This window comes from Macrobrachium nipponense, chromosome 20 (assembly GCF_015104395.2).
Source record: "Macrobrachium nipponense isolate FS-2020 chromosome 20, ASM1510439v2, whole genome shotgun sequence".
Classification (NCBI taxonomy): Eukaryota; Metazoa; Arthropoda; class Malacostraca; order Decapoda; family Palaemonidae; genus Macrobrachium; species Macrobrachium nipponense.
The window spans coordinates 66,631,608-66,659,404 of NC_061089.1; the positions used below are offsets into that span (position 1 = coordinate 66,631,608).

Below are 27,797 nucleotides of genomic sequence, written 5' to 3' on the forward strand. Positions count from 1 at the left end.
TACACACGATCGACAAGGATATATACTTGTTGATGGTTGTGAAATGCAGTATTGTGGGTGATGGGGGGGGGGGGAGTGAGGGGGAAGGATTAAGTTAATGGCCCGCTTTTCATAGTGGGCTCCATGCTCATAGTTTGTAAGGATTATTATTATTATTTTTTTAAATTTGACGTATTGTAGTACTTAAATGGGATCTCTGTAAAGTTTCAGGACTTGAAAAGTAAAAAAGTAATAGTCTAAAGTACTATAAACGTGCGGTCACTTGTGAGAGGAGAGATGATATTTGTAAATAACTTTGTTACTTAAAAGATCATCTGAATATTACGTGTTCGACATTAAATCTGCTGAGGCTTGAGGTGATAAGTTATGTATGCTCACAGATGAATTAAAGTATAGAGTATACTTGGCAAGAATATTAATATAAATTTATTTGTACATAACGTACGAGATCTTTTTATCTTTTTTCATCCCCATTATCTCTATGACTGTAGTTTTTGTAATGGAGAATGGAGATGCTTATTTATGTGGTAAATTAGCCTCATCTCTACATATTGAAGTGTAGTAATTATATAAAAAAAAATACCGGTTTCCATTGTTAGACCTATAGGCCTATATCCTCATCTTAGGACCAGGAAATGTTCCCAAATTTCCGAAAATATATTATTTTCATGTTCGTGTAAGTATGTAAATCATGTGCTAGGAGGGTTCAGCCACGGCATTACTCGTCCGTATGTTTCCCACTTCATCGTCAAGTAGGAAACAAGTTCGGCTTCCTGCAGCCCCCATTATAGCTGGAGTGGTGCAACACGACATGAAATGTCAAAATTCTCCCACTTGAGATTTGAGTAATACTTCTTTTATGATGACAAGAAAAGACGCTAAAATTGAAAAATAATTAAGTAAATTATGTAGTATATATATTTACTGAAATTAGTATAATTAGTAAGTCTGGTTATATAAAAACGTTTTAAGAATAGAAATAAAGGACATTCCTTCAAATTGCTACTTGTCACTTAAACGCAAAATTTTGAAATAATAAAGTAAAATGCGTAATTTCAGTATAGATTTAAAGTTTAAATAAGTAATTTTACCAATTTTAAAAAGCTTAAAAACGTCGTGGAAGCGAACAGCACCGGAAATAAATGAAAATTCCGACATGGAATTAGCAAGTCACTACTAATTTACATTGAAGCTGTCACGTTCCGGGGAGCAAACGCCCCGCCGGCGTCGAACGCCCGCCCGTGAATCCCTGGAGTTGTTGTGGTGGGTGTATTTACTTTTATCAGCTGATGAGGATGTCGTAGTAGGACCTAAGACAAATATGTCTGTGTTTGAAGTGAAGAGAGAGGATAAATTAGCGACGGACGACACGAAACCGCTGAGGTGTAATATACGAGACGCGCAGAACGCCGACGGCCACATAGTAAGTCGTTCAAAATTGTTTTTGGGGACGAAGGGGGTAAGGGTCTGTCCTTTCCTTTGGCCCTACCTATGTAAAGGGTACGGAGCCGAAATTTTAGGTATAGGTACCTAGTAAATCACTCAGCTTTCAATTTCTTGGTATTTTCTCGTCAATCTACCGTTAATAAATGTTAGACAAGCTTGGGGGAGGGGGTGGGGAGAAGAAGGCTTATCCTTTCATTTGGCCCTACGTAAGGGGGTACCAAAGTCGAAATTTTTATACCTAGCTACTTATAGCTAAATCATGGACGATTGAATTCAGCTTTTAATTTTTTTGTATTTTCTCGTCAATCTACTCTTTAATAACGTTAGGACAGCTTTGGGGGCAGTTTAAAATTGGAAGGGCCCCTAGCGTTTGGTCCTTAGGGTACCTACTACTAGGTAGCTAGGTAGCGTACATGAAATTTTTAATGGTTTGAATGACCGACTACTATTTGATTCAGTAGATCTTGGTAATAACTCCACGTCAGGTATTTCTTTGGAAATTACAGTTTCCCATAGTATTTGGGTTGCTTAATAAGGATTTACTGCTATTTTGGGTGGTCAACTGTAATTAAACTCCAGGGGCCAGTACTAAACATGGTGAAATACATTTGACATTCCAATCCATAATGGCTGGTATTCGCAGGACCGTTCCTTGCAGTCCGTGTGGAGTTATTGCCTAGAATTACCATTAATTCACCTTTAAATTTGGAATTTTCTGTTAGAAATACTTCATTTTCTACTCTTCAGTATGCTTATAATAGCACGAGCCCAGCATTGGTCGAGAGCCCTAGTATGGGTGGAATTTTTACGTTTAAATTGCGGACAATAGAAATCTGCTCTTGAATTTGATATTTTCTGCAATAAATGCTGTATTTACCCATTGTAATTTCCAACAAACTTTTGGGGACTAGTACGTATAAAGGACCCAGTGTTGGCCCCTTTCTCAGCACAGGTGAAATTTTTACTGTTTAAATCACCGAAAATTGAATTTTTTCTATACTACCTACTTGTGGCACTTATAACTATAGATTCTGGAATGTCTGAGAGTTAGTTGTTTAATGTATCACAGCTTTATACATTTTAATTAAATGTGTAATGCAGTGTAAATGTGGAGTGCATTGCTTTTCTGATAGTTTTTTTATGAGTTTAGATATATTTGAAAATTCATATCTATCAAGAGTGCTTGTCTAACAATAGAGACCATTTATTCTGCGGGGATAGAAACACTGCGCTTTCAAATATGTAGGTAGTATCCTTTTGCACATGTGCTGAAGGATGCTCAGTATTTCCGTTTAAGAAAGACTACAGGTTATATACCTAGGAAAAATACAAATTATTCTGCTTTATAAATTGGAAATTTTTGGATGATAGGCATAACCAAAACATATGAAGGACAGTTTTGCATCCCAACCAAATGTTTCTTAGCCTAACCTAACCTAGGAAGTAGCTTTATGCCAGGAGATTAAATAAAGACTATTATATCTGTCAAATTTATTTATATTATATAGTGGCTTCATATCGTATAAAAGTTTTATGGATTAGAAAATGGTCAAATATGTATCAATTTTCAAAAATAGATTGAGAATTTTACTAATTGCAGCATCTTGAGGTTTTTTCATCCCTTTTTTATTTATGCTTTTTTGGGATGCAGTGCTTTATTTAATTCAATAGTTTTTATTTGTAGGAATATTCACTGGAAGTCTTCCGGGCACCAGACATTGAAACAAGATGGACAGTAAGTCACCGATATTCAGATTTTGCTCAGCTTCATGCTTTGCTAAAAGCTGGCACGGCTCCCCTGCCGTCGCTTCCACCAAAAAGAGTCTTTGGGAACACAGACAGGGACTTCATAAATGAAAGAAAAGCTGCCCTGCAGGTGAGGAAATATCAAGATTCGTGAGATATAGCGGTCGTCCTTGTAGTTATTTCTTGATTGCATTCTTCTTATCAGGTCATATGTACAAAAAATAATATGTTTTTGAGAAACTTTCTCAATAAAATATTATTTGGAGGGTAGTATCTATTTCTGTATGTATGAATGAACTGTATTTGTACACATGCCTTTAAGGTTAGGTGTGAAATACAACGTTTTGTAATGGTAGCTTCTTTACTTAATGTATAGATGACCAAAATATACAGTACAATTAAGATGTGGGAATTCACTCCATTTTTGGTGAGATATTTAAATGTAAGTGTGATTGTTTTAGAGATTCCTGATTCATAAAAAAGTAAATAAAATAATTTTTTGTCACAAATAACTTGCTCCTACTTTATTTAGACTCTAGTGTTCAGTTACAGGTGAAAGGTTAGCAAGCACGTTGTGCTGAAGAAATAAGCGTGGTCCAAGTAGATGACACTACAAATAAGTAGAAGTATACTACTATTTTGATAAATAATTGGGATGTGTTCACATTACCCCTATTTTCCCTCTTGTTTATATATTTTTGTGACTGATTTCTTTTTCAGAAATACATCAATAAGATTCTGTCTGATGAACTTCTGGCTGGTTCATTACCTGTGAGGCAGTTCTTAGACCCCAAAAGCTACAGTAGAAATTTCCAAGGTAGTTGACCTTCAAGTTATCTGGGACTTTGTTTAGATCAGTCATTTATAGGTTTAATGATTTCATGGCATGACTTGACAAAAGAATGACTGAATTAAGGAGAATAGCTGTAGATTGTCAGACCATTCAGTCTATCAAATTTAAATGCAATATAGGTAGATTACATTAGAAATAAGTGTTAATTTATAGGGTTTAATTTGATGTTGTGTGAAAATTATTTTAATTCCGATATTGGGTTGAAAAAATTTGAAACTTGGCAAGTAATGTATATAATCAAGCAATCTGTATTATGAGATACCAGTCAGTAAACTGTTAACTAGAGTATGTATTGTTGTAAGTAGATGCTAGTCAGACTATTGTGCAGTACGTAGACTAAAATGACTAAATTTCAGAGGAAGGTCGACAAAACATACAAATAGTTCTTAGATCTGGAGGCAGTCATGAAGTCACAGAGCCCCTTCCCTCCATAGGCACTCGTTTGTGCAAGTCATATTTCTTAGGCAATCCTCTTCGTGATACAAAGACTCACCATGTGCTGTGGTGGGCTCCTTTTGGTCCTGACAGAGCCACAAATCTCCGAGACACACATGCTACTCTAACAGCTCTTTTACAGTGTCAGGTATGTTATATTTTCAGCAGATGCTTTGTGCTTCTGAATTTTTTTTTTTGACCTTGGCCTATGCATTCGTAAAACATACGTAGTCAGTTAAGGAATTCCATACATTAGAAAAAGTGTCCTCTTTAATTCTTGTTCTGTTCCCTCCAGTGTCTTGTATATGAAGTCATGTAGGATAAGGACTGATACTTGAGTAAGAAAGAAAGGCTTGGGGATATTAACTTAGACAGCTGAGAACCAATATTCTTTTTCACTTCTGTATTGAATTTTCGAGAAAGATTTTGACTCCTTGTTTCTTAATTCCTTAAGAGGCTTTGGAAGTTTTGTTAATAGAAGTCAGTATTCTCACTTTTGAGAAAGATCCCATTAACTTTTCTCCCCTTTTTTTCTTAATGATATACTGATATACTTAGTACATCCAGTAATATAATAGACCTCGTGTTTGGTACATCCAATAATACAAATGACCTCGTGTTTGTAACTTGAAGTTCATTTACTTGAAATACATTTTACCCCTTTTACTTGAATTTTTTTGAAAGGCAAGGTTGACAATAAAGTATGTGATTGTTTTTTCCAGCATCCTTACATAATTCCTGCTGTCAGCAGCATTGCAACAGAAGCTGGTGTATGTGTAATACGCCCTTGGTTTTCTCAGGTGAGAACTTTATACCTAATTGAAAAATGTGATATATTTTTAGAGTACAAAATCTGAATAATGTAACTATTTAGACTTATCAGGTGTTACTATCATTAAGAACCCAAAATGTCATCCTTTAATGCAATCTCATTCTTATAGGTTTTAAGAGCCAAAAATATAATTTAGCATATAGAAAGCATTAACCTCTTTAATATTACATTCTGAAGTTCATCAAAACTGAATGTGAAGTCTCTTGATGTATTTTTCATACACTGCCTGAGATTTTTCTCCTTTACTTGACAGGGAACAGTTCGTGATATGATACACCAAGCAAAACCAAGGTCATCTATTTTAGCAAAGTATTTTAGTGATAAACACACACACATTTCTCAGAAGGAAGTAGCAGTATATGGGCGTCAGATCCTTGAGGCTTTACTGTTTCTTAATGAAAAAGGCCTAGGACATGGTAAGTAAATCTTTGCATAGTTACTATAGTGCGTATGTTGAAAATACTATACGTCTTTGTCATAATTTTAGAGGTTTTTACTCTAGGTTTTCCCTTTGTGGGGTTTGATAAGAAGGGAGTTTTCTCCATATTTTTTGTGTAGTTTAAATTCCTGTCAGGTCCAGGTTTTCATAATATTTTCTGTCAAAGGAAATCTGGTCATAAGTATTTAGTGGTTTACAATATGGGATTATTGAGAATATATAATTTGGGTCTTTTAATATAGTAGAATTATGTTAAGCTTGTTTCCCTTTTTAGGACATCTACACACTGGAAACCTGGTCATCGATAAACATGTCTGTAGGCTCATTGACCTTGAAAATCAGGTGGTTGGGCTTCCAAATGCCCTGCGAGACCACATGACTTACCACAGAAAAATCAATAGCATGGAAGCACTCGACGTATATTGCTTCGGCCATGTCTTGTACGAAATGATGTTTCTAAAACGCCTTTCCACCAGTACTTGTGATGAGTATCCTGCAGATTGTCCTCCATTACCTAGTAAGTTGCTTTTTCAATGTTTCAGCCTTAAGTTTTGCTGTTCTTGAGAGGGGTAGTGCCATCAGTGCACCTCATATACCTGTAGGCATTACTTAAGGTCCTTTTCAGCAGCCCTTCAGGCCCTAGCTGCAACCCCTTTTTTTGTTCCTTTGACTGCCACCATTCATATTCCCTTTCCTCCATCTTTTCCATCCTCTCCTAACAATTGTTTCTTAGTGGAACTGCGAGAATTTTCCTCCTAATTGCACCTTTATAACCTTTTCACTCTAAATTTCCCTTTGAGTTCTTAATGGCCTCACCATAGGTCCCACCTCTTGGCCTTTAGCTTAAATTTGATTTTGCTGCTCTTGAGAGGAAGGCCAAGGTTAATTTGTGACAAGCTAATGTAACCTATTGATTTTCTAATTTAATTACATTTTATGAATTTATGAATCCATGGTCATATTTTGAATACTACTTTATCCTTCTGTCATTTCTTTTAGGATCTGTGTTAGAGAGTATATTAAGTACAGAAGCTTGTAAAAATGGTCTTCCTACTGTAGCTGGACTACTTACTCATCCATTTTTTAATCAGGTGAGATTTGATATTCAGCATGATGTAAGTTCTACCTAGTTTACTTGTACACAAGGGAAAATTATTTGGAAACTTACCTTTTGGATTGTAGAACAGTCTCCCTGGCGATGTTGCACAATTGGAACCTCAGAAGTTTCAGTGAAGGTGCAATGCGTTACTGCTTCTAGTAACTGATTTCTTCGTCGTATATTTCCTAATACCATCCGTTAGTGCTTTCAAATGAATGCCATAATCTTCGGAAGCTTGAATTTCAAGTCATTGGCCCCAGTGGGCTTGTTCCATATGAATAGGTTCACAATACTGAAAAGAATGTTAATGATAATTATACAATAATAATAATAATGCAATATCAGTTATTTGCAGTATGAGATACAGGATAAGTGTTTGTGTTCTTTATAATTTGGAATTACAATTTTTCTTCCAGATCCCTCTCCATAGTTATGAGAAACCTAGTCTTCGCCTTCCCTCCTCAGTCAAGCAAGCAATTGTATCAATACATGAAACCACATTCACAAGACTAGCAGCAGATCAGAAGAAAGTAAGGGCAACCTTGCATGAATTCTTAGTTTTAGAATAGAAATGGCTGCAAAGCATTTTTTGTTAAACTTCTTGTAGGTTGTAGAAGTGTCATAATGACTTAAGTGTGTAGGATTTGATCTGCTTTGCCTTAGGGGGAATTGTAAAAGGATTTTGACATTCAGGTTGTCACCTTCTTGGGAAGGAAGGTTAATCTAGATTACTGAATCTTTCAGAGGTACATTGGTTTTCCCCAAGGATTGTCAAGTGCACAAAATAGGACTTTGAGTTCTGGGGAACAGAATATGTAGTCGTCTTTATGAGGGACTTATTCTTCCGTAACCACTGTTGCTATTACGTAGTCTTTTTTTCATCTTGTTGTTATGACTGTGTGGTCTTTGATTCATGATGCTTTGTCCTTCCTAGTTTTTACTAATAAAATAGCTACTTGAGGATTCAAGATCAAGTCAGCTGAGTCATTCAGGCTATGTGTGAGGTGTTCGTGGTGCTTGAAGTAATGAGGATCACTTTTGTACATATTTAGTTTTATTTTTCAAGGCAATAGGGGTTTATACATAATGTTTTACTTAAAGCTTTTAACCTTAGGCATTGGAATTAATGTTTTGTACCGTACACCATGCCCAAAAAGAATATGTCGGTATTTGGGTCTGTAATTAGAAGTCAGCCATGTGTGTATATTTTAAATCAGCTGTCTTTGTTAATGTTGCATACAATTTGAAGGATATAGAATCTTTAATGTTTTAGGGTTGTTGTTTAAATTTTTATTTTTATTTCTCTGCTTCATTTTAATTATCATGTTCTTTACCAGATCCGCCAGCAGCGAAAGTTATCCAAAGCTGAAGCTTTTATTTCCCAGAATTCCACAAAGAATCGGTCAAAGAAGGTAAATATATTCCAATATCAAATAATCTTTTCATAACTTTTGCTGTAATTGAATTGTGACATTTTGTAATTGTTAGTGTATAATCTGACAAGTTAAGTTTTTGAGCACTTTTGTAATGCAAATTTGGTATTGCAGAATGTACACGAGACAAATGGCGTATGCTCACCTGAAACTGCGTCTACTAATGGTAAGTGTCCGTGTGTCGTATGTTTGTAAACTAGTACAAGTCCTTGGGTGGCTGTATGTATTAAACAAACCGTAAGGTATTTCACATACCTCAAATTTTATTCTCAGTTATTCATTTGGCTAAACATAGCATTAATTGATTCAATAATTACAAACTTCTCATTTTTTAATTAAATATTCATGAGTCTTTTGATTTTTTCCTTAGCTGTACGACATGATATGAACGGCAGACGGTCAGTAAATGCTATACGTACAGTATATTTATTGCTGCATGACGGGGTTATGGTACTTAATGTATAATTTCTTATTTGCTTTCTGATGTCTACATATAGCTTGTATGTACTTATTTATGAAAATGCTATGCTATATACTGTGCTTAGCTGAAAGAGGCTTCCAGTATTTGTTGATAACTTACGTGGTCTAAGTAATTGTTATTATTTAGTCACCTTCTTTAGGGGAAAAGCATGATGCTTTAACTGTAGATTTTTTTTTTTTTTTGCAAGGGAATATGGTTGTTTTTGGTGTATATCTTTTCATTTAACTATAGTTGCTTTCTTTCATTGTGTAGTTTTTCTTTTATCTTCAAAGCTTAAGAATCTTCATTTTCTTTTTTCTCTGTATCTTCTCTCCCCCTTTTATGTGGGGTTGATATTTCTAACTGCTTACCCCCGACTTGGCTCAGTCATAAACATTGTCCTCTGACAGTTGTTTGTCTCTCAGATCTTGAACAACACCTGTCTACCTTTGCTTCGGTCCTCCTTTCACTCTGCCCTCAGACACATCCATCTGCGTTGCTTTCTTCCTTACATATGTCACCTCCCTCCCCTTCTCACTACATGGCTTAAGAATAAGGTTTAATTTATTTGGGATGGATCTTGTTCATTACAGTTGAAGATAGCTTATACAGTATCTCTGCACTGACAGGCGAGGAGATATAAGCTATCTTTAACAGTAAGTATCCAAATAAGAAATTTTATTATGAAACTTTATATAATGTTGCTCATTGTTACACTTAAACTAACTGAAAACACAAGGGCTGTGGTGCTCCAGTCAAGTAATGCTTTAGGACATGCGCTACATGTTGTTTTATTGGTCATTTAAATATCTTAATGCTGTAGAGGATTGTGAACTTGGTAAGTCATCACAACCTGAGCCTACACTTTCACCTATACCAACCATTTAACTTCATCTATGTAGTATCTCAACATTTTTCACTCTTGTTTTGGCTTTATTTCACATATACTATGCAAATAATTCTTCTCAACAGCTTAAATTCTCTTTTGTATCATTCATTTTAAACGTTCACACTTCACTTACATAAAGGAGAGCTGGTTCAACAGTTTTTTCACACATTTTTACCTTGGTTTCCATGACACTTCAGAGTCTCTGCTCAGCCTTTTGCTCACATAGCTGCCCTTTGTGCTTCACCTCTTCTGTGATTACATCTTTAATCCTACTATGTCTATTACTCATTACCAACGCATACCCATCAGTTTACAATAGCCTTTCATGTGGTTGACAGCTCTCTAAAGAAAAGTGTTCTCGCTTAGTCAACTATACATCTGTGATCAGCACTTGGTGGTGGTTACCTCACTCCTTGCATATCATCATCTTGTCACCTGCGCTGTTATATTATGATATATAGTTCCCTTTACATATTTTATTTATATCTCCTTTTTCATGAGTGATTTCCATTTAGATTCCATTTTTTATGCCACTGGATTGGATGGTGCTGTCATTTTTCCTTATAACCCAGATTTCATTTCTCTCTCTGTCTCAGCATAAGTGTAATAATTTCTTCTGTTCATTTTTATAGTTTCAATTTTATTGTACTTCTTTTCCATCTTGTAATTTTCCTTTGAATGATCATTAGATTTTAGGTCTTCCTTATCGCAAGCATTTGAGCTTAGTTGCGGGTTCATCACTGGCTTTGAAGAGGCTCATCCAGCACTTTCTTGGTTGTGACCTTTCCCTAGTACTACTTAAAAGTGTTACTAAAGTCTTACCAAGCTTTCATACAAACCTGGTGACTCTTTAGTGGGCATATTTAATGGTTGTGCTAGTGGTCAGTCACTGATGGGACTGTTGTTTGCACTTGGTGTCATGGTGAAAAGAGCCCCCTACCATCTTTCCCAGTCCTATGTCACGAATGTGGTGTTTGACGACACAATCAGCAAAGAACCAGAGATTAGGGGTGTAATGTTTTTTGGCTATTCCTCTCTAAAGTGCAGTAAAGCAGGTTACGATGAGTAAATCTCTTATGGGTAAGGTCAGTTGTATGAGAACCTATATACAGACACCCTTGGGCATTTACCATCATAGCCTTCCACTTGTTTTGCTATCCAAGCATATATATTTAACCGAAGATTCTAATCTCGGTATTTCTATTTTAAAAGGTAGCAATGGATTGTGCGTCTAAGGCACTGGCAATATCCAACATCCATTTCCTCTCACTCCAACACTAACACCCCCCCTCTCTCTCTCTCTCTCTCTCTCTCTCTCTCTCTCTCTCTCTCTCTCTCTCTCTCTCTCTCTCGACAACACTCCCCCCCCTTCTCCATTACCTAAGGTCATTAAGTCAGACTCGTGAACTTACAAAAATATACATTTATTTAAGAGCAAAGTATTAGCTAAATAAACTCAGGTTCTTAACAAAAAGATTAAATGAAAGGTTGAACTCAGATAACCCTCTCCATATTTCTACTACAATAACCAACATTATCTTAGTCATAAAACTGGGCAAGTCATAATATAGTCTCCATAGTAACACCATTAAACATTAGTTAAGTTCCCATATCAAATCCCCCTTTGTTCCAGATCAGTTCCCCTTGTCTCAGAACCGCCTGTTAGAAGACAGGAGAACACCTCGATAAGCACAAGATTATAAATTAAAATCAAAAGATCATATGAAATAGAACATCTTTGAAATAAATATTAAAATTACAGACAAGCCACACTATTGGCTAAAAATAAGTACTATGCTTACCCATTCAACACAGTACAGGCAGTCCCCAGGTTACGACGGTGTCGGCTTACGACGTTCCAAGGTTACGACGCTTGTCATTAGACGTTATTTCCAGGGTTACGACGCCTACAACGCTCATCTGGGAGATGAAAATATGACACCAAAAATGCAAAATAATCAATATTTGAAGTTTTTTTTTGATGAAAAATGCCATAAGAATGCAGTTTACATAGTTTTCAATGCACCCAAAGCATTAAAAGTAAGGTTTTCTTAGGATTTTTGACGATGTTCTGGCTTACGGCGATTTTCGGCTTACGACACGTCTCAAGAACGGAACCCCCGTCGTAACCTGGGGACCGCCTGTATGCACAAACACTTTACAAAAGTACTGTTTGAAGAAGCCATCTTGGGTTCTGCCGCCTCTGTAATGATCTCTCCTCATGGTAATCTTACAGTCCCATTTTGTAGGGATAAAGCTCGCACACACGCACGAACTCACGCACATTGTTCACGCCCAGGTTACTGCCTAGAACCAGTTTCATAAGGCAGCTCTGTACCAAGCGCCCATAGCGGCAGGACGTGGCACTGACCTGCAAGGCAGCAACTTTGACATCACGCCACCCAAAAAGATACCTCAGCATATCCTAAGCTTGTCACTTGGAGTACTGTCTCCATGGGAAGTTAAACTGATGACCCCTACATTCTGAGAGAGTCACAGCACATCACCTTACAATCAGTTCTTAAATACATTATTAATACATCCTTCTTTTTATATAATATATACAATTAGTAGGTCGTTGTGTAACAACTGACTATAACACAAAACTTTTTCTTACAAACCCATTAATCACATAATGAGTTTCCTCTTGGTACCCATGAATTTTCCTGCCTCATTTCTGAACTTAACAAAATGAGGTTATTGATGCATACCTGTGGTTCTAGGTTGTGCTTCATTGTTAGACTGTCATACTCCTTTTGTTTATTAGACAAAAGATTGTGATTTAAGGAACTTAAGAGGCTATGAATATTGGCAAATCAAATATATGAGTCATGGCTTTGTATAAAAAGACAACAGTATGTAGCTGTGTTTTGTAAGAACTAACATTTCTTAATAATATGTTGTGATTTCTTGTATATCATAGCAGTTAAAATTATTACTTTTATTCTTGTATCAAATCTTATGCTAAGACATACTTGTATTTTTGTATCAAATCATTATGCAAAGGCTTTTCAAATAAAGGGCATAAGCTTTCACTTAAGTGCCTTAATGTTATATTTCTGCAACTGTCATAAACTTGATAGTTGAAGAGAGGTAGTTCTTATAATAAAATGCAGTGTAAAGACTTTTACGTAAGTGAACTAAGAATATTTTGTCTTATTTTCCCCCTTCACAGATAGTTCCCGTGGCCAGTCTAGTAATACTCTTTCCACAGCCACTACTCCAGTACCTTCCATTCCTACTTCATCCCTAACAACCCCTGTTCCTCCCTCACCACCACCTCCCCCACCTCCTCCTCCTCCTCCACCACCACCACCCCAACCCCCCACTGCCTCAATTCCTCCAGTCCCCCCACCATTAGAACTGCCAGGACCGTCATCTTCATGCACTCCTAATTCCAAGGACCTTGGCAAGGAACGTACAGCGCTGCTTTCGTCCATCTCTTCATTCAAGAAGAACAACTTGAAGAAAGCGGAATGTAATGATCGAAGTGTGCCACGTATATAGATGTGTGTAAGGTTGTACATTCTCTTACTAACGATGAAGATTGCTGGAAATGTTTTCCTGCTGTGTAGCTCAGAGTTGGACTAGTTGAAAGTTAAAATTGATATTCTTTAAGTAATCCATTGAATTGAATTTTACTTTTTTTTCCAGTTATCACCATTTAAAATACTTTTGCCTACTATTTTACTACTCAGTAAGCTTAGTTGTACAGTATAGGAAGTGTGGTATCCATCTGTCAAAATGTGAATTAGCTTGAGTTTGTTTATTTTAGAAAAAAGGGGAAACTTTCAGTGATCTGTGGAGCTTCTGAAGCCTAATAGAAAAGATGGGAAGTATGTATTGTAATTACAAAAATCATTAGATTTTGTAGGCAATTATTTGAAACCTGATTTTCCGGTGTCAGTTGGTAGCCTGATTTAAAAAAATTGCTATTGCATGTGGTAAATGATTATTTTTGGTATAGCTTGTAAAAACCTGGGAGACTTTGTAATTTTCCTGTTTATGTGAAATTGATTTTAAATTTTCTTTCATCGTTGATAGTGGACGTTTCTCAGGTTTTCCTATTATGACAAATCTTGATCATTACCCTCCAAACATTAGTCAATGTCTGTGCTATACAGTAGGAATGGGTAATTATCCACTATACTATATTTTGTATAGATATATAAAGGCTCTGATTATTTATCATGGAAATGAAAATTCCATTTAAATATGTCTAGCTTTAGAACTTGGAAGACTTTTACAGAAATTCCACTTGTTGATTGATTTCCAAAATTCCACTTGTTGGAATAATTCTGCAAAGTGGAATGTTCACTTTCCAGCAGTGTCATTTTATTTTTAATTTTGGAGCTAGACAACACATTTCATATGTAACGGTTAGTTAGACCCCTTAGGAGACGTGATTAAAAAGTGGCTATTGATATATTTCTACTAATGCTAATAGGTTTTACAATTTTTATATGCTCAGAACAATCTGTCACAAAATATATTTTGATATCATAGCTTATTCATTTCTCAGTTTTATTTCTGAGTCTGCTACGTTTAAGTGCATGGCCAAAAGGATTAAGTATATTATGTAGGTGAAGGTCACGGAATTAATTTTGTGCTCAAAACCAGAAGTTAAAAAAGGACTGGTTGTGATGATAAGTTGTAAGGAAACTAAACTTGACAATTGTATCTAGTCATATATGGAATTATCAACCAGTCTGATGCTGTTCCTTTATGATTAATTAAACCTTTATTTGTGATACGAAAAAGTGATTCTACTGATAGTTGTATAATTAGTTGTGAATTTTTTTTCCACAAAAAATATTTTTTGTTCAAGTCATATATTTTGTTATGATAGATTTCTAATATTCTTTTGAAATATTATTTTGCTATGAAAGATTTGTTATTGATAGACTATATAGTACATATATATGATTATCTGTTTAAGTACATTCAACCAAATATGCATTTGTCATAATTTTTTGATGCATTAAAGGAATGTGGAAACTGATGACTCCTTGATTTAAAGAAAAAAAACCTTGGAATTCTTTCTGAATGATTGTGGAGGATTTGAGTGTTTTACTCATATCCTTGAAAAGTCTTAAGGGTAATGAGGTAAGTGTAAGCAATCGGTTAATAGTTTTACGTCCATTTCCTTTTATTCACCGTTACATATTGTTTGTTTGTTTGTATGGTGTTTTTATGTTGCATGGAACCAGTGGTTATTCAGCAACGGGACCAATAACTTTACGACTTCCGAATTACGTCGAGAGTGAACTTCTATCACCAGAAATACACATCTCTCACTTCACAATGGAATGGCCGAGAAACCGTTACGTATTGAAATATTCTATTGTTCCATTTTTCAAAAAGTGTTATCCTCTTGGGTACAGTGACCATTTTACCTTCCAAGTATAAAATTGATGTGCATGACCCTCCAGAACAACCACATTTAAGTGATTGTTGCTTTTATTACCGTCTTAATTTTTGCAAAGTACATCGGTACATAGCGATTAGAGGTTGTATGTTATGCAGTCATATGTTCTTTCTAATGTGTGCTTTATTTTCGTCAGTTTGTATAGCTGAAAGCTTCAGATATCAAGGACCTATTGCATTAATACTTTCATTGCTTTGCATTACCCTCAGTTGTTTAGTCCTCTCCAGGTGTGCATTGAGTAAAAAATAGTATGTGCAATCCATCTTGGTTCCTAGCAGGTAAGTTATATGAAACAGGAGCTTTTAAACACTTTTTGTAATACATGGTTGCTCGACTGTTCTTATTTTTCCTAGTTAAAAGTATTTGAAATTAATGTTTAACCTACTTTCATGTATACGTTATTAAAATTTTGTGCGGTTTTTATTTTTGGAATCTGTAAACCAGATCTAGAGTTCAGCGTCCATTGTTATATCAATTCTATGAGGAAGTGCTCAGAATTCCCCCCTTGAGTATTGAAGTCATTCCCAAAAATCTTTGATGACAAGACACTGTGTTCACCCTATATTTAGATGACTTGGATGCCATTTTGTATAGTTCTTCAAGAATGTTTCGATATAGTGGGCTATTCTGTACTGTCATTGTCTACTGTAGCACCATCTGTCGTATCATTCCAAGCCCCTGTGACTAGACAATTGCAATAGATATAAGAGATCACAGAATAATAAATCTCACTTTTAGAGCTAGAAATTCTATAAAATTAATTACAGTTTTGTAACGCTATTGTTTAATAGTCTCATTCTCAAATATCATGAGCAACTATGGTAATTTTTAAACTATGGCTTATGTACTGTACTTAAAATTGTCTAATACATAAATTCTAATTATTCACTAACACCAGATGTGGAGACATGGAATCACACAATAACACAGTAATTGGTAATAAACTATGCAATAAACAATTGGTAATCAAACATAAATATAGTCAAACATGTTTATTAAGAAGTTACAAACTATGATGTATCATTGTCTTCTTATAGTAAGAGGACAAAGAAACCATAAAGCAACAAGGAATGTATTCCTAAACCCAGGGATTCAGTAGTGAGAGAAGAGAGAGAGAGAGAAAATAACCTGCTCATCATTCATAAATTAAAATTCAGAAGAAAAGTGAGGCACCATACTCAAAAAAGAGGCACACACAAACCAGTGAGGTGAGCTCTACTAAAGGCGAGTGAAAATACAAATTTGGCTTTGTCTACATCTACATTAACTGCCTAGTCAAGTTGATCTTGCATGGTCTTCGTAGAAATGCGGAAGAGATGTATTTTTATTTTATAACTTGGAAGTAATAAACTCTTTGGAACAGTCACCTCACTGTTTTGTCACCGAAGTGCTTGAAATCCTGGGGGAAACGAATGAACAGAAGAAATGAAAGTACTGATGAATGGTCGCGATTGGAGATGCTGAGCTGACGGCAACGACTCGGATGCTGCCTAAATGGAAAACCTGAACCAAGACCACTATCGACATACTTTTCGGGAAAAAAATATATATTTATATATCCAAGATGACAGAAGAGCATCAACGTTAACAAAGGGAATTATATTCTAATGCCACCATAATGTATATATATACAATCAGAATCCTTACAACTGTATATTATGGACTTTTCAGATACATCTGTTAATACTAAACCAAAAAAAAAGGACTGAATATCTCAATGCAACATAAAATTTTTATTCCAAAATATACATACTACATTTACATTACAATAACGATACCGTATTACAAGATCAATGTTGGGATTTATTGTGGCTCTTTCTATATAACAAAAGTCCATACAAACTACTATAATATATCATCATTTGACCAGCATTCACTTCTAGTTGTAAAAACATCAAAATCTTTTTTAACCTTTTTTTTTTCTCTTTTATGTCAAAGTTTACTGAAGGGAACTGCCATTAAAAATAACACAAGTCTTGACTTGACTCTAGGCCCTAAAATACTCACAATCACCTTATGCAACGAAAACGTAAAACCTTAAATATATGTATTCAGTCCATTGTGAATAAATTCAAGACAATACAAAAAACCACAACTCAATGATGAAACCTATCATAAAAATGTTTTGTGAATCCTTCCTGCTTATAAAAAGTGGAGAATCTCATCATTAGGCATTTTCTTTTAACTGTATATAAAGTCTAGCTTGTAGCCATGAGTGTTATAACAAATAAATTGAGATTTATTATTTATCTTTTATGTAGCAGTTCAATAAAAATATAGCACATCCATACCAAAGCTTCTGCTAAACCCCCACTCTAACGGGGGGCAAGGAAAAAAAAAAAAAAAAAAAAAACTAAAACTCTTCATAACTTTACTTCTTGGATAATTCATTGGATAGCCAATCAAGTCCTTCGTATAATCCTTGACCCTGGACAGCACAAGTTGCTTGGATGTACCACTGAAACAAAGATGGCAATTGGTAAAATTTTAGATCATAAAGTTCATTTGTTAGAATATCTGTCATGATATCATCATTATTATTATTCAGAAGATGAAACCTATTTACATGGAACAATCCGACAGGGCCACTGACTTGAAATCCAAACTTCCAAAGAATAGTATGGTGTTCATTAGGAAGGAACAAAAGATATAGGGAAATTCAGAAAGACTTCACTTTTCACAAAGTAAAAAACATTAATAATAGATAAAAATGTACTACTTAGGTGGCAATGAAAACAGTGGGTATGAAGCCAACATCTGGGGACCTTTCAGCCATTGTGCCTAAGTGAGTGAAAAGAGGAAGTTGGAGTGCTTTAACAACAAGACATTAAGGTAGCAGATAATGAATGAGATGAAGTAAAAAGATGTAAAGGGCATCTTAGACAGAAAAAAAAAGTTGCACAAAGAATAGAGGGGTTTGACAGGATGATGGAAGGAAAGGAAAGGTGAATGCACGAAGGTAAGTGTTTAAAAAAAGTGGGTGCAAAGTGTAAAAAAAGTGGGTGCAAATAGAGGACCAAAAGGACAAAAAAAACATCCTTAAGTGCTGTCTAAAGTGCCTCACACTACCCACTACAGGCAGTCCCCAGTTAACAGTGATCTGGTTTTATGGCTCTTGTTTAGCCCCATAAAATCTGCAATTTATGGCGCCCCGACGGGACAAGTTCCGGTTATCAGCGCCACGAGGGTTCTTATGGTGCCATAAATCACTGAATTTCGGTTAATGGCAGTTTTCGCTTAACGGCACACCCCTGGGAATGGAACCCCCGCCGATGACCGGGGACTGCCTGTGTGGGTTATATTGTAACTGAAAGGTCATTAATTATCTTGAAAGGCAGCAACAAAGACCTAAATAAAACCCTGAACATAGTGTGCCACTCTGCATCACTTTAACAATGATATTCTTGGAGGCTGTCACCTCATCTAGCTCCGATATTAACAGTCTCAAATGGGGATTAGATTAGGTATACTATACTTCTAACTCATAAAGGATGGAGGTCATTCCTCATCCTCCTGAATTTACAATTACTTATTTGAGTAAGTCCTCTTGGGCTTGACCTCTGAGGCAACTAACAATGCTTGCAACACACACACATACACACATTTGCTGTAGTCTTGAAGGAAATGTAGTAAAACTTCACTAAACAAAGGAAGAACTCAAAATTTGACATCAGCAAGGCAAAGCTTATGAACTAAAAGGGAAGCAACGAAAAAGTTCAACCACGAAAGTGGCTATGTGGCTGTTGCACGAAAAGTACGAGGTGAAAACGGTCCTTGTAACAAATGTAATAAATTGTGCCACGAGATGCTCAGGATTCCAAAATTCACAGAGTATGAGATTTTTGATGCCTGAAGGGTATTACAAGAAGAAATGGGGACATTGGCAGGTCTTAAAAGTAAAGCGATTCCGTTACTTTAAGGAAACAAGACCTGAAGAGTGCAGGCAGAAAGTGCACAGGGCAGATGACAGTACAGAATTAATTTCATTTGTAACAAAATGAAAAGCTAACATAAAACAATCATGACGATAATAGACAGAATGCAAATGTCAAGTGTTTGTACATCCACTAGTTGGAGAAAATTATCTAAGCAAAACTGGATACCATAATAAGTTATATAAATATCATAAATGAAACAAAAAGAACATGACCTGTACAGTAGCAGAAAGAAATAAAATATCATTAGCAAATCATTAAGATATAAATGTAATATTATCATTATCTAACCATTAGGATACAACAGAGAAGTTGATAACTAAATCACATGCTTACCCTTCTGTTTCGTAATTGGTTAAGTCCTAGGCGATCGGTAAGTTCAGCTGCTGTCATGGCATTTGGCAAATCTTGTTTGTTAGCAAATACAAGTAAAACTGCTTCTCTTAGCTCATCTTCATGTAACTGTAAAGGGAAAAAATTTTATATGGTATTTACTGTCTACAGTGACATAGTGTATTAAAGGATTTTCACAAGTGTGCAAATGACTTATTATAGTGCAGTAGTGACATTTTACCAAACAAATTCTGACCTATTTGACTAATGCTCAATTGCTAATGAGAAATTTATCATCTGGCATGCTACCATCTGACACCCCAAAAACTTACTAAGTCAGAATAACTACATTAGTACAGTATTCATGTGGTACAAAGTTCTCCCACAATAATATCAGATATCTGTCTCAATCAAGTTACTCAATACTAAGGTCACTTAACAAACCGCATTTACAGAATAATGCAAAATATTCTAAACTAAAAATAATCTATATTTTATCTAGGTATATGAACCTTCACTTTCATTAATGGAGTATTCATACGCATCTTACTCTTTGGCTGTTATAGAATAACAAACAAAAGCCTATTGGGAAGGTTAGGGTAGTACTCTGACCTCTGTTGGCCTAACTCAGCCACTGTATTCACAGCTGTGCTTGGCACATGAAAAATTCTCGGATTCTACACAAACATGAGAAATCAATCAGAAAAAAAACTAAATTTTCGTAATAAAATTTATTACAGTGTTTGCACACTTACTTGCTGTTAAAGACAGCTCATATCTTCTCGTCTGTTGGCTTGGAGATAAGAGCTATCTTCAGCAGTAGGTAAGATTCATCCCAAATAAAATTTTATTCCTGAAATTAACAAACAAATGAGATAGGAAATACTGGAATACTTTGCACAAAGTTTTGGAACCACTAACCATCTTAGACAATTCCTCTGAAGCTTCTGTTATTCTCTCTTTGTCGTTACTGTCGACAACAAAGATTAGCCCCTGAGTATTTTGGAAGTAATGTCTCCACAAAGGACGGATTTTATCTTGGCCTCCGACATCCCACACCGTAAAGCTGATGTTCTTGTATTCCACAGTTTCCACGTTAAAACCTGACACAGGAATTTCATTTTTATAAAAGGTTATACATAAAATAAACATCAAAACATCAAATACTACAGCATAAAATGGACAAGTCCCTTATGTGGGATACATAAAAGTGAAACCAATGTAAAATCAAGTACAGGTAGTCCCCGGTTATCGGCAGGGGTTCCATTCTTGTCGGGGTGCTGATAAGCAAAAACTGCCATCAACCGAAACTCGGTGATTTATGACGGCGAGTTTCTATTAATGGTGCCGATAACCGGTCAATGGCAGCTCTTTTACGTATGTTATGGCGCTAGGCGGATCGCCTTTAACTGAGACCCCCGATAACCGGGGACTGCCTGTATGGTAATATTTTATGACCCCAGTAAATTCTCAGGCATCTGGAAATAATTCTGGTTGCATTCTAATAAACTTGAATGAATTACAAATTATGCTTTCTCTATGTTAATCATACACAAGATGCCACTTTGTGATAAAAATATTTTCATATTTATACTTCATAATAAAATTTCTTTCAATGTCAAAACTTGTCAAAATATGAACTCACCAATAGTGGGAATAGTAGTTACAATTTCACCCAGCTTCAGCTTATACAATATGGTTGTTTTACCAGCAGCATCAAGACCCACTGAAATGTAAACAAAATCACTGCAATTAAGATCACTAAGGAGCATATATTTTATTTAGGTCCAGATTACCTTTACCAAATTTTACAGTCATAATAATATTAAATTCTCCTTTTAAAATATGTTAAACTAACTTTGGATGTGTAGACATATCCTATAACTCTGACAATCTATCATCATCTATCATGTAACCTGTCACTCTACTTAAGCCTCGGGGATTATTCCAATAAAAGAAACTTATTATACTCAAGCCTCACAGATTATTCAAATAAAAGAAACTGGGAACTGGAAGGATTTTCTGGGATACAAGGTTTCAATGTATGAATAGATGAAACACAAAATAACATTAGCAAACAAAGGTCAGCCCTGTGTAATTTGAGAGAGTTTTGATGAAGTGAGGGAGAAGCAGCTCCTCTCCTTGACAATGACAGACACGGAGAAGAAGTGTGCACCGTTGCTGAAGGCCGAGGACCTGGGATACCCAGATGTGGCAGTGGATAAAAAGAGAAAACTGGGAAGAATGGGTTACTTTAAGTAGTTTCATCTCCTCCAATATCCATTTTGCAGACTGTTAAGTCTGCACTAATTAAAAAGGATGTACATCCTACCACTCCTGTATGTGTTATAGGCAACTTTCTTGATGTTAAAGGCACCCCCAAATTGTGCAATGATGCCTCCAAGACAACTCATGTCTAACAATTGGGAGTTTTCCGCTGCCTCTTCTTTCAAAGCCTCTAGTTCAGCTGTATGTTCCTGCTCAACTGTCATCAACCCTTCGTCAGTCAGTAGTACACTGACCCTCGTCCAGATTACCGACATCCTCTTCATTCAGTTCCATCTCATAAGCTCTACAATGGGATAAGATTTTCGGTGGCCTAGGCTTTATACTGTCAGATATTCACCTAGCCCACATTAGCCTCTGCTCATGGTTGTTTATAAGATACTTAATCCTACGTATGTGGTTCTTGCAGTCGGAACATTAATGTTTACTGCCTTTAGCTTATGTTTATGCCCTTTGATTATTTATGATATTTACGGTATTTTGTTTATGCTTTTACATTATTACCCAAGGGGCTAATTTTGCTTGTAAACTAGCATTTACCAAACCAAATGGGCATGGTATTTGTCTTCAGTTTTACCCCTTAGTTGGTTGTCAATAGGCTATCCTATGTAGCCTATGGCTTAGACAACTGTATACTGGCCGAGCCTGCGTGCACATCTGATGATGAGTCATAACCTGGCCTAAGCTAAGTTACTAAGAATTTACGCGTAATCTAAGTAAAAGACACACGGCGGGTATTTCTTTGGAAATAGCGGTAACCTATAGTATTTTGGTTGCTTATTGACAATTTAACGTTAATTTTTGGCAGCCGGATGTAACAAACCTATGATTTGCCTTTGAACTGTACCCTACGGTAAGGGGGACCCATTGGAAATGCTGGGTTTAGGGTGGGGTAGCCTAATGCTTAAGTTATGCAACCCTAAGGAAATTATATAATTTCACAGTGTGGTTGCCTACGCCATAGGGTAAAAAAATCACAGACGACCAACCCTCATCACGCTGGATGGGTCTTATTCACTCGATATTTAATTGGTGAAACAAGAATACAATTACAACTCTAAGCATACCATTCAAAAGACTGAAGTTTCGTCAACATAATGTGATATATGAAAGCCCCATACGAACTAAAATACGCTTGTGACGCTCTTCGTAAAATATGTTTTCAAGCCAGTTTTGAAATCCAACATGGCGGCTACCGTGTGGATGGAAGGGTCTGTTCACAGACTATCCACCATCTTTCCCAGCCTTCCCAGCACTTGTTTGAACAATGTTAGCGTATATATGTAACATTTATTGATCTTACTCAAGATTGCAGTTGTAATCAGCATAATAAAACAACATTTTGTTGCCTATATTAGTGACAGCATAATAAAACAACATTTTGTTGCCTATATTAGTGAAAGTATGAAACTTTTTATTCCCGGGGTCATGGTTTGAACTGAATTCATTTTTACTTTTTAATCGGTGGTTTTTATCCTTACTGCCATCACAACTGAAACTCCACAGTGCTTATTTGATTGTTATTATACACATTTTGGTCTCAATTCACTCCACATTGCACTTTAAACAAGTTGCTGTTCCTGGTTCCTAAGCGCGCACGCCACAAACACAGTTACAAACAGCAGACGACGACGACTGCAAAGTTTTATTCCCTAAATTGTTCACTTTACTCGTTATTTAATTCAACTTTACTTTATTTAAAAATGTTAATTTAATTCATGTCTATTATCCCTTTTTTGCAACCAAATTACCCTGAAAAATTACAGATATTTCTAAAGTAGATACAATCCAATGTTTCTAACCTAGGAACAGACTACGGATAAGTGGATAATAATGTTTTTTTTTTTTTGCTAGCACTTTTCATTGATTCAAGTCTATACTATTAGTATTTTGATTTTCTTTAATAACTGTATGACAGAAATAAATGTAACCTTTAATGTTTGCATGCTAAGAATGGCAAAATTATCGATGCCACATTAGTGGAGCTTCACACATACGCCGATGCATTATTATAAACTGTTTCCATGAATTCTAGTTGTCATAGTAATGCAATAATGATAAAATTGCTTTAATATTTATGTATATATACTTCCAATACATAGCCTAATTTCACCAATTTTCACATTTTGTGTAGTCTTATACCCAGTTTGGAGGGTGAACACATACCGAATGGCAACAGAGAGAGAGAGAGAGAGAGAGACGAGAAGAGAGAAGGAGAGAAGAAGAGATGTTGAGAAGAGGAGAGAGAGAGAGAGAGAGAGAGAGAAGGAAGGAAGAAGGAAGGGGTGGCGGTGGAGGGGGGGGAGAGGGTAGGTGGAGCTTTTTTATGAGCGTTCGTATCCATTTCTGCATAATGGAGTTTTTGTCTCTTGGTATACAGACAAGTGTCGTTATTCTTTACTATTAGTGATTCACGATACCCTAATAAATTACGGCACTGGGTGTAATGCACTATAGCAAAATCTCGTTCTGATATGAGTGTTTGTTACAGAAATAGGTACTGCCCAAAAACGTGCTTGCACTCTCTGAAACCCATAGTAGGTATGCTGCTTAGTTGTCAATCAAGTTTTTTGTAATCAAGTATTTTTTACAAGCTAGCTATTGAATAAATTTGTATCTTTCTCAATCAAAACATATGCCCCTCAATGCTAACTTTCCTCTTTTAACGACTTTCTGGTCATTGCAAATTCGGCCCTATAATTTCTTATGGTGCAAAAACAGACAGAGGCCCAGGGACCGAGAACGATTGCATCACACTATGGCAGTAATCCAGCAGTAAAACATCTTCATATATCCAAAAAGTAAATAATAAAGATATATATGCGCATTACGATTATAACAATTACATGAATAGCTGATAACAATCTGCATGAATAACTGGTAAACTGTTCTGCAAGAAAGTTGAGTATAGCAATTAATTTACAATAGGTACGAAAGTCAAGATGTCGTGACGTCATAATACAGGACTTAAAAGAACGTTCTAATTCCGAAAACTAATTACTTAAATTTGAGTCAGAATCAAGTTACTTTTTCAATAACGAATATTTTCAAATTAATCATCATAAATATGTAAAATATTGATGTTTTACTATTTATTAAAAAAATTATCTAAGTGCACGCTTCGTCGTCGTCTTCTACCAAAACAGTTGTTTACTTAAAAACGTCCTGGTAAGGGACCATGTTCCGATTGTTGTGATGAAAGTGCCCCAGCGTCTGTGGGTACAAGTGGTGTGCGGATTTATCACAGGAAATGGGAAGTTTGTTGACACAAGCGACTCCGTAAAAATAGAGATGGAGTCAATCTTCTAAGTTGTTTAATCATAGGGTAAAAAACCGCATGGTACAGGGGTGGACCATGTACGATCAATGTGTACAACCCCAAGAAAAGTACATTATAACGCGTCTTGACACCGGAGTAGAGGTCTTTAGCTCCGTTTCTCACCAACAAGAAGTCACGTCTGATGCCCATCTCCGATGTCAGGACGCGTTATAATGTACTTTTTTTGGGGTTGTACACATTGATCGTACATGGTCCACCCCTGTACCATGCGGTTTTTTACCCTAAGTGGCCACCCTTTTCACTACCCTCTGTTTAAATCTTAAAATTTGGCCTTAATTTCTAACTTTGGATGGAAAAAATACTTACTTCGAAAGGAGAGTAGAGGTAGTTAGCTCCGTTTCTCACCAACAAGTTGTGACTGATGCCCATCTCCGGTGTCAGGACGCGTTATAATGTACTTTTTTGGAGGGTGGCATGCATTGATCGATGTTGGCCTGATGCAAGCCATGTGGTGTTTCACCCTATATGAGGTCCTGTCATACAAAGCTTGGGCAAGAGGTATTAGGCAATTTAAGCATTGCCTAACCTTTGGTAAGGGCAGGCTCTGCTGAGCCAGGGCAGTGAAAATGCCCTAACCTAACATGGTTGTCTTTGTGTAGGCTAGTAGGTATATACGTCCAAGACTGTAGTATTGTTTAGGCATCATTATGCAATCTAAGCATCGAATATACCGTACAGTACGAACCACCAGCCTAGCGAAGCCTTGCATAGCCCACAAGGTATCCTAATTTATTTAGGAAACGGGCGAAGAAATAACTCTTACAACGACAGGGAAAGGTTGATTTGAATGTAAATTCCCCTGGAAAAAAAAGAAACAAGCAAAGAAATGGGGGAAAAAATCAGATGACACAAACCACCACCAGCCTAGACAAGCCTGGCATAGCCCACAAGGTACCCCCCAATTTATTCAGGAAATAGGCGAGAAAATAACTGGATTTGAATGTCGCAAACATCCCTGAGGAAAACAATCGAAAACAAACAAACAAATCGGGGAAAAAATCAGATGACACGAACGTCATCTTCTTCTACAGAGCCGAGTTCGTCTGTCTGTCCTCAGTCAAGTCCTGCCTATTTGGGGGGGACAAAAAACACGACTCACCCATTAAAATACGCATCTGCTTCTTGCCGAAGAGACGCGAGAAGACGGTCGAGAGCGTCAGCCCCATTTTCCGGAGGGAAAAGACGGCGTTTCGTTGTAATAAACACGAGAAAAACACGAGAAAATCGGACCCCAGAACACACGTCGCCCTCAGCCACGTCCGTCGTCAACAGTAGTCGTGACGTCATTGACTTGAGGTGATGGGCTGAGCATTGTGGGTCTGTAGCTGTCAAACTTTATTTTTTTATTTTTTTCAAATATTCTCCTCTCCCTTGCGAAGCTTTTTTAAAAAGGTTAAAGTTATCATTTTTATATACATTAGCGTCAGGATACTTTGGCGAAACAACAATCGTGACGTCATTGGCGAAAAGATGGGCTGAGCATTGTGGGTCTGAAACTGTCAAACTTTTTTTTCCGAGTGTATTTAAAACGTTTATTAATTCTCCTTCGATGATTTTCAGAATGGGCACAGAAAAGATTTTATATAAGCTAGTTTCAGGATTGTTAGGTTAAAATGTGTGTAAAAGTTATTCTTGACTCGTTAAAGACAGCATGCCAGAGATGCGACAAATGAAGTTTGTGATGCGTAATGTTGCCTGAAACAGATGTAAACACGGGGTCGTTCTTTGAGGCTTTTACCAATAAGCGCCGCTGGGGGCGTTTTTAAGAGATCCCGTCAATATTTGACTGTATAGGATTACGGGGCAATATTCTTTTATATTTTCTTCACTTTATTCCCTTTCAGATAGAATATATAATTATTAAATTAATAACTAGATAGACTAACACAAATATCATATTCTGGGCTGAGACGAAATTATCATTTTGCGTTGTTATGTTTTTTTTGTGCTGGCCTTATGCCAGCCAGCAGGTGCTGTGTGTCGTAATAATTTCACGTGAGAATTTTCCTTATTCTGTGACGACGCATTTGTTAAGCTCTCTATACTATTAATTAGAGGAAGCATTTGTTACATAATGGACAAAGGATTCACTTAAGTATATTAATACTTGTTCTATTTTTTTTCTTTTATTTCCTATACCTTTTGATGCCAACACTGACGGTCTTGTCTTAAGTGAATGCTAGTATCTCCAGGGCAGCCAAGAATTGCATTTTAAAATAATAGTATTCTTTTACTCTGAAGACAAAATGCTATTTTTACCTTAATAATATATATATTTTTCAACAGTAACTTTAAGTCAAATCTTGACAGAACTTACCATCTGTGATGTCATAAGCATGATTATAAGGCTATGATTGCTAAACATAAAACGCTTGCAAATGATTATGCAATGTCTGTTGGGTGGCTGGCGTCTTTGTTGACTGCCCTCCCTCCCCCCATACCTCTGGGGAGTAGGAAAAGGGTTAAATGAGAAAAAATTATCACAAAATAAAAGTCACAGGTCAGTTTATTAGTTAAAAACCTATTGGCATTATTTGTGAAGTCAAAAAATAACAGGTATACAAAAGATTAAAACTAATAGAAAATACAACTAAATAAGAAGTTACACGAATGTTCTAGAATGGTTTTGTTATCGATGACGTTAAATGAGAGGTTATATTGGAAGTTGATGAAACGTAATGAACAGCATATTTCTCTTTTAGTTCTTTCGTAGTCTAGTAAATCGTGTTACTTTGTATACATCCGTTATAGAGTTAACAATCTACTTTAGGACTAGGCCTACGTGGCTCTTAGCCCAAAGCCTATTCCCTTTAAAGGTGTAGTGTATTACAGACCTCGTACTC

General features: G+C 36.2%; 2 protein-coding genes across 3 annotated transcripts; one reads left to right on the forward strand and one right to left on the reverse strand.

Annotated features, from left to right (window-relative positions):
• Positions 1-1,206: 1,206 nt before the first annotated feature.
• LOC135227022 (PX domain-containing protein kinase-like protein) lies at positions 1,207-14,634 on the forward strand. Of its 2 annotated transcripts, XM_064266805.1 has the most exons (13): positions 1,210-1,423; positions 3,131-3,322; positions 3,913-4,009; positions 4,402-4,628; positions 5,203-5,280; positions 5,566-5,728; positions 6,026-6,268; positions 6,751-6,842; positions 7,267-7,380; positions 8,188-8,262; positions 8,398-8,449; positions 8,654-8,681; positions 12,808-12,947. In XM_064266805.1, the coding sequence occupies exons 1-13, from the start codon at positions 1,322-1,324 to the stop codon at positions 12,809-12,811; spliced, it is 1,467 nt and encodes a 488-aa protein (XP_064122875.1). In that variant the 5' UTR covers positions 1,210-1,321; the 3' UTR covers positions 12,812-12,947. The 2 variants fall into 2 exon arrangements, with proteins under 2 accessions (XP_064122865.1, XP_064122875.1); XM_064266795.1 differs by lacking the exon at positions 8,654-8,681 and having other exon boundaries at positions 1,207-1,423; positions 12,808-14,634.
• Positions 14,635-16,037: 1,403 nt separating this feature from the next.
• LOC135227048 (ADP-ribosylation factor 4) lies at positions 16,038-26,243 on the reverse strand. Its single transcript, XM_064266853.1, has 5 exons — positions 26,054-26,243; positions 20,974-21,054; positions 20,250-20,431; positions 19,332-19,457; positions 16,038-17,518 (listed from the first exon to the last, which is right to left on the reverse strand). The coding sequence occupies exons 1-5, from the start codon at positions 26,118-26,120 to the stop codon at positions 17,432-17,434; spliced, it is 543 nt and encodes a 180-aa protein (XP_064122923.1). The 5' UTR covers positions 26,121-26,243; the 3' UTR covers positions 16,038-17,431.
• Between the last annotated feature and the right edge of the window lie 1,554 nt (positions 26,244-27,797).